Below are 8,253 nucleotides of genomic sequence, written 5' to 3' on the forward strand. Positions count from 1 at the left end.
GCACCGCTAAAATAACGAAGGAGTGGCTTCACAACAACTCCGTGGCTGTTCTTGAATGGCCCAGCCAGAGCCCTGACTTAAACCCAATTGAGCATCTCTGGAGAGACCTGAAAATGGCTGTCCACCAACGTTTACCATCCAACCTGAAAGAACTGGAGAGGATCTGCAAGGAGGAATGGCAGAGGATACCCAAATCCAGATGTGAAAAACTTGTTGCATCTTTCCCAAAACGACTCATGGCTGTATTAGATCAAAAGGGTGCTTCTACTAAATACTGAGCAAAGGGTCTGAATACTTATGACCATGTGATATTTCAGTTTTTCTTTTTTAATAAATTTGCAAAAATTTCTACATTTCTGTTTTTTTTCTGTCAAGATGGGGTGCTGAGTGTACATTACTGAGAAATAAAATGAACTTTTTTGATTTTTGGAAAATGGCTGCAATGAAACAAAGAGTGAAAAATTTAAAGGGTTCTGAATACTTTCCGTACCCACTGTATATCTTATGAAAGGGTGCATCATTAAAGCAGCAGTTTCACATGAGAGTTTGAGGTTTTTGATATATTGTCTTGCGGAAAACTGACTTTAACAAGGTGTGTTGGATCTTTGACATCAGTATTTAGTGACTTTTCTCTGCCATTCTAGCTTGCTCTAGACACACGGCACTGGACATGGATCAACCACTTTGTAATCTGGGGCTCCCTGGCTTTCTACGTGTTTTTCAGCTTCTTCTGGGGAGGAATAATATGGTTAGAAAACAACTTTAATAACCTGTAGTCATTGTAGCTGACCTGTTATATTTTTTATTTTTGTTCAACGCTTGCAGCTCTAAACCAAAGTGTTCCCTTTCCTGCAGGCCTTTCCTGAGGCAGCAACGTTTGTACTTTGTGTTTGCCAACATGCTGAGCTCTGTGTCAGCCTGGCTAGTCATCATCCTGCTCATCCTGCTCAGCCTACTGCCAGAGATCCTGCTTGTGGTATTCCGCAAGCCCCGCGGGCCCCATGCTCGACAGGTAGAGCTGAAACACACACACTTGGCCTAACACAAACATTTTCAGTCTACTTCATTCTCTCTCTCTCTCTCTCACTCACTCACTCACTCACTCACTCACTCACTCACTCACTCACTCACTCACTCACTCACTCACTCACTCACTCACTCACTCTCACACACACACACACACACACACACTCACACACACTCACACACCCTTCTGTCTTCTCTATCTCAATCACAGATTTCTCAAACTTTTAAATTTGTTGTGACAATTTAACCACATATTTTCTCAAGAAATACATGGGTGGAGTATAGTTACTGGAGGCATTAAAATTAAATCCTTCAAATAAGATTGAATCGCACCAAAGTGGGCGTGGCTCTAGAGGACTGTTGTCTTCCACCGACAACTCCCTTACCTGTGTTGATAGATCAGGAGGTGAGAGGATGAGGAGGAAAAACAATAACTTGGATGACAACCACATTTTTGTGAAATGTATAAAAAGTTTTTGCTAGCTGACATTCAGACACACATCTTTGATCTACTATAGCACTCTGATCACTACGATGACATGGTTTTTTATTTGTTGTTTTTTTTTATGGTAGGTGGGGTTAGCTAGTTGCCCTAAATCACACATTGAAGAACTGAATGTAAAAGCCTCAAGTTCAAGATAATTCATCAAAAATATTTTAATGTTTTAAAGGAAAATACAAATTATTTCATTTTACACATACTGTATTTGGCATATACCAAGAGATAATGGAACTATTAACAAATATTGTTAATACTTTCTTTTTTCCCCCCAATGCATCTTTAAGGAATTTGGTTTCAAGTTGGTAGTACGACTGCATTTCAGATTTCTGCCAGAAGATGACTTTCCCACACATATTTTGTCATTTGCTCCCCATGGGGCCATTGTGTTTTCCAAGCAGCTGGAAATGTTTGGTGGCATGTGCTGCGCTTTTGGGTGTGTTCCACACAAGTTTTTTAAATGGTCTCTGGACTTGTTTTTATTTGGGAAATGTAATAAACCAAACCCAATTTTTTGCACATGTTTGTACAAAGTCTAATCTTTGTTTATAAAAAAAACCTCTTTTTGTGTGTGTATCTGTCAGTTTGCAAAGTCGCAGAATAAATCATAAATGTATATAATTCATATTTTTATTGGTAGGTGCAGGACCTGACATAATGGGGGATTTTACAGAGTACAGATTATAACATCTGTGGTATATATATATATATATATATAGGCAATCTATTTTACACCCCCTTTGACCATTTATGTTTACTGGTTTTCAACCTTTCCAACTTTGTTTTCCAAACTAGTGCTCTTGCTTCTGCACTTTAACACATTCTCCTTGCTCTGTCTCACCCTCTTATCTGTTCCTCTCTGGACCTGCCTCCATGAAGATGAAACATCGCCTTCCTTCCTCGGGGACTTCTACAATCTTCATGTTGTCGCAGACCGCTAGCACTCACAGCTTCTCGTGGAGTGACTGAGGTCTCTTTTTCTTTCTGTCAGCGCTTATACTTCTCATGGTCTCATCCTGCAGAGTTACTGTGTCTGCCAGTCTTGCTTGTTTTCTACCTGTTGTGCCCTTCCTCTCCCACTGTTAGACGCCTTCCTTACCCTCTAAAGTAACTCAGGGTGGTGTTCAGTAGCTTTTTAAGTCCCAACTTGGTTGTACAAATTAGGTCAGACAATTCAGATTTCAGGAATGCTATCCTTGGAGGGCCCCATCTTTAAACCATGACAAGAGTGCTTCTCTTTAGATACATGTTTATTAAATTGGGAGGAATGTAGTCAGTGGGCCGGTGTGTGCCCAACTCTGCCAGCAGTGTGGAGTAGGACCGGGTGTCTATCCTGAAAACGTGTTCCATTCTTGTCTGTCCAGTTGTATCAGTCAGTGTCCCCTCTCAGCTGTCTGCCTGTGCTGCTCCAATGCCTGCTGCCTCCGCATGTCAAGTCGGTTGAATGCAGCACGTCAAAGTACCCAAACTTCCTTGCATGAGGCTCAAGTTAACAACCTCATCCTGGATCCTCACCACAAAACCTTGCAGGCCACTGCATTTTGTCTGTGCGTGTATGTGCACATGCGTTTTATATTGTACATGCTGTCGAGCAAGGATAGTAGCCCTGTATTAATCTGGACCAATTAGTATAGAGTCAAGGCTTCTGAAAGTAATTATTGCAAGGAAAATGTATCTAAAAAGGCACCTGGACTTTTCGTTGTCCTCCTGTGCAGTTTTGAAGTCTTTGTGTATTTATATGTTTGTGTATATGTGTATGTCTGTGTGCAAGAGAGAACAAGATGGAGAGAGAGGCGAAGTGTGTGTTTTGTCAGCGTAGTGATGTCATTGGTGTCTCTTGCCTTACCCTTCTAGAAGAAGCCTGTTCAGTCAAGCGAGGGGGGCCTCCAGTCTCCCGGGTCTTCAGCCAGGCCCCTGCTCATGAGAACCTTTTCAGATGAGTCCCATACTGTCATTTAAACAGGTACCAGCCCACCTTCAGGCCATTTAAGCCAATCAAAGACTCGCTTCCCTTAGCCAACCTCTCCAGCAGATCTGCTCCCTAGCTCTGAGTTTTCAGAAGAGAATCAAAGTCAGAATGGCATACAGGCCACTTTCAACAGGACCCAGTGTGTTTTTATGTGTTGTCTAAGCTGATATTGGCTGGCTGAAGAGATGTGCTTTTTCCATGTCAGACTTAAGCTTTGTGTCCACATTTTTAAATGGTCAAATGGTGCACTTACCATGTGAATGCATCTCTAGACCTAATGTTGCAAACCTTAAAAATGTTTTTGTCTGGTAAATGCTCCTTTCAGCCTCCCTTTGGAAGCCCAGCTCATATTACCGTCTGCATGTGCTTTCAGAAACACGATTTTAAATGTTTTTGATTTCCATTTAGTTTTTGGACCTGGGATGTCTGAGTGCAAGGTGTCAATGTCTCTTGTTTTGGTTTTCTCATCTGGCTGTGTGAAACAACAGAGCTTGGTCTGTGATTAAAACTGTCTGACATTCATGTGCTGTTTGTAAGGTGGTGGTTTGGTCATGGTCGTTTCGTCATGTGTATCCATCCAAACATGTGCAGGGGTCCCCGTGCTTACTGTGTCTTGGCAAATCATGGATGCATTTATGAGTGCTGAGCTTACCACACTGCATGATGTGACGTTGCCTTAACCTCAGAACCAGTGCTGTTGCATTACATACAGGGAGTTACAACAAAATGAATGGGGACATCACATGATGAAATATTTTAGAGCTTGCAGTAGGTAAATATGGAGTGTTCAATATTGCATGTGGAATTATGGAATAAATAATCATTTAAATACATACAGAGAAGAAAAGGAAGAATGAGCAAACAGCCAGTCATATATCTGGCTCTGTCCTGTTAGACTTTGTCATGAAAACTGTGGTCAAAATAATGTGTTAAATAAAAACTGCTTCAATGAAGATTAAAAATAAACTGTGAAAACTGTTATCGTGAAAAGAATCCTGATGAAAAAGATTTTATAATGAGCTGAGTTTTACAGTTTATTGTGTACTTATGTATTTCTAAATGTCCTATTGATTGATGTAATATTAAACACTTTTAGGCACCCTGGGAAAGTAATAACAATTAAGGCAATTATACAGAACATTTGGGTAGGGTTAGATTGTGTCAAATTGGCCTTTTTTGAACCCGTCTTAAGCATGAGTTCAATTAACCCACTGGATGTCCTCATCAAGATGATTTCACCATGTATGGCTGCTATATCAAGAGCACTGGAAATGTTCTGAGGTGAAAGGGCATCTCTAAACCCTGTTGGCCGCTTGATATTGTGTTTGTCCACCCCCTGTAAGTAGGTCTGAATGTCACACCTTCTCTATTGACCAGGGTCACCAAAATCTGTTGCTTAACAATAGCACCAGACCTCTCAGCTTTCAATGTTTAACGTGTATTTCTATTCTCCCAATAGCTGTCAAAGGCCGGCCTCCTACAAACATCCAGGTAAACTACAGCGAGACAAACCAAACTTTCTGCATCTGCAACCCAGCTGAGCTTCAACAGATCAGTAGATGTGGATGAAATTGGGAGCATTTACTTTACTAATTTCTGCTTGTCTCTGGTGGCAGGGAAAGTGTCATTTTAGTGCTTTTAATGTACTGTGGTATGTGACCAATCGCCACTTAGTCGCTGATGATTTTTGGTGATTTCAAGTTGTCTCGTTCTCTTCCACATGTTGGCACAAGCTCATAATGAAAACATTGAGGTAAAATCTGTCTGCTTGTGCTTTTCCAGATTGCGGCTGTCACACCACTATCCTACAAGCACCTGAAGGAGCGCGAGTGAAAAGGCAACACGGACTCACAAGAACAGCGGCATCAGCCTCTTTCAGGGTCCTGTGCCAGTCATGTCAGCTGTCATCTGAAAAAAGGAAGAGAAGAAGAGGAGGCAAAAAGAAAAAGAGAGATGTGCTGACTGGGAAGGGGGAGATAGAAAGGGGTTTAGCAGTCTTTCGACATGTGTCTCTCTGCTCCACCCATCCCTGCCCAATCGTCGCAGCTCCTAATCCCCCACGCATGCCTGCATAGCAGTGCCCTGCATTATTTTTAAAAATATCTATTTAGATGACGGGCATGAGTTTTCTTTTTTTTACTACTACTTTTTAAATAAAAATAGCTTACAAATGAATGCATACACAGCCGCCTTGTCAGTAGCTCTACCCAACTGCTGTGTTTTAACAAGCAGTTCTAATATCCACTCCAGGAATGGTTCGCCTGCATGAAAGAAGGCTCAAAAGAAAGCTTCACTCCACTGATTGTTCAGTCACTGTAGACATGATGATCCCATGCTCAACGGTTACACTTTACAAGGTTATTCCAGATGACAGTTATTTTGCTTTTTTACGATTATTCTTTAAACAGTTATCATGTTTCAGGAAATACACTCATCCACAGGTCCAAATGTAATGAAAAGTTACTGAAAGGGATTTCAGATCTGCTCAGAGACTGTTAGAATAGTGTACCGGTTTAAACATGATTATATTATTATTTGTTTCCATTGATGAATCTACATTCTGTATTGAATACTAAGGTAAAAGAGGGGTTAATGTACGCCATATTACCACTCAATCCAAAAAGTATGTATGTGTGTGTATGTATGTAAGATTGAGAGATAGATTAGAGATGTTAAGCATATTCTGGCTATGAAACATTGCTCAGAGCATGACTTAAATCGTCCAACCTCAGAGATAATGTAAGTCCATTTAACATGTGAAAAATTAATATATGTGCTGTTCTGTATATAGCTTCGAGATGTATGACAGCATCTGCTCAAAGCCAAAAAGATAAACGTAAAGCGATCAGGTTCTGTCTGCACTAGTGTGACCTGAAAGTGACAAGTCAGTGTGTATGAGTGTGTTACATAGCTGTGTGCAACTGTGCTTGATGAGAAGAGCCAGAAATGCTTGTGTATCATGAAAACCAGGATTACTTGAACATTGTTGGCGTAATTCAGTTAGACATTTCCTGCACTATTATGGGAACTGGTTTCTTCATTGCGTAGATGGTCACTAAGGAATATATATGCCTGAACACACATGCACATATCAGACAAGAACAACACACATTATAACCACATGTGTTGTACACATTAATGCGCACATGCACTAAAACCTATATGAGGTATTTACGTTCATTACCCATGATCTAGTTTGCAATATTTGTCTCTGGCAGGTTGGAGTTGGAGTGTAAAGACATCAACTACAGACCTGCAGAGTCAGCATAGTTAATGCCACTGTGAGGCTCTACGCTTCATCTCTTTCCTTCAGTTTTTGGTCAAACTTGCTGACCGACAGAATGATAAAGCGCATTGTTTGGCCTTTTGTTCTTTCCTTTAACTTCTTGTGTGTAGTGCTTCATACATTCCATTTAAACGTGCCATGATTTCAAACACTTTAGGAATATTTTTGTTCTTCTCCACAAACGTGTCTATTTGGTATATTTATGAAGTGTAATTCTACTCTTAAAAATTTTTATTTCATACATCTTTTTTTATTGTTAAGAGTTGGTCAGACTTGTGCCAGTTGAGTTGGTCTGTGTTACTCCATCCCTGATGTGAGACCGAGCCAATCCCATTTGATAGTCTTTGTCATACATGCAAAGACAGGCAGCCCCCCAATACACTCCCAACATCTCAGAATCAACCTCTGAACCAATGCCACTCCTTTTGCCTGGTTATATGAATTCTTGGTTTAAACTGATATGCACCTGTTACTAACATGACAGACGTATGTATGTTTTGTGTTACAGCCAGTTGTTGAAGAATCTGTCAGTATTGTGATTTTGAAATTTACTACTTCACTGATCCCTGCTCAAACAATAAATGCAGTACTGTACTTTTTAGTACTTTGAGCCACTGACTTTAGCCTGACATATCTGATACAGTGCATCTGCAAAATGGCACACGCAGTATAACGCCAAATTGAGATTTTAGAAAAATTCATTTATGGTTGATTTGTTTTTAACAAATAGAAAAACAAACATGCCTTTCTGCATATGTTTTTCTTATGTTAGGAAAAAGGTGGAGGCTGTTCTTTACTCTGACTTGTCATCTCCAAACTGCAATGTGCTGGAGAGGCCGGGTATAAGAGGACTGAGAGGGGCTGCCTGCTTTGTTAGAAAATAAAAAACCTTTAACTGACATCAGAGATGCTATTTTCAGAGCTTAAAAATATCTTGGAATCTAATGTTTTGCCTGTCTAAATGAAAAGTATAAAAGAATGGATTGTATTTTTAATGCAACCTTTTTCCAGCCACTTTGTAAGAAAATCAAATTGTCAAAAATAAAAAAAATAATAATAAAAAAAACAAGCACGAGAGGCTCTGTGGTTGTGGAAGCTGTCCCTGTCTGTTAAGGGGTGGAGGTGGACATCTTCAGGCACCTCAGCAGCCCTGCGTCATGCATCCAGGGATCCCTCGCCACCTCCAGCCCTTTGGGTCTCCAGCCTCAACACTCCAAACCTCCAAGATGAATGTACCTCTTTGAAACTAGTATATTCCAGATTTTCTGTAATAAAGCAGAATGTTTTGACGGTAAACCAGTGTCTTATAGTGCTTTGTTACACCAACAGTTATGTCAGCAGGTTCTGTCTGATGTAAGGATGTGTGTGTGTGTGCGTGCGTGCACGCACCACACTAAGCAGATGCTGTGCAGTAATGAGATGGCTGAGGCTAAGCTGGATCAGCTGAGTGGCTACGTATCAGCACGGAGTACT

The 8,253-nt window shown here is 40.6% G+C and overlaps 1 protein-coding gene across 1 annotated transcript in view; it reads left to right on the forward strand.

The window, feature by feature from the left end:
• Nucleotides 1–2,144, forward strand: part of atp11c (ATPase phospholipid transporting 11C) — a 40,209-nt gene extending 38,065 nt beyond the window's left edge. The window contains exon 31 of the mRNA XM_046029980.1: nucleotides 1,813–2,144. Within this exon, the coding sequence (XP_045885936.1) occupies nucleotides 1,813–2,064 (252 nt within the window). The 3' untranslated portion in view covers nucleotides 2,065–2,144. The remainder of the gene's footprint in view (nucleotides 1–1,812) is intronic.
• The last annotated feature ends 6,109 nt before the right edge of the window (nucleotides 2,145–8,253 follow it).

Source organism: Micropterus dolomieu, linkage group LG19 (genome assembly GCF_021292245.1).
Source record: "Micropterus dolomieu isolate WLL.071019.BEF.003 ecotype Adirondacks linkage group LG19, ASM2129224v1, whole genome shotgun sequence".
Lineage (NCBI taxonomy): Eukaryota > Metazoa > Chordata > Actinopteri > Centrarchiformes > Centrarchidae > Micropterus > Micropterus dolomieu.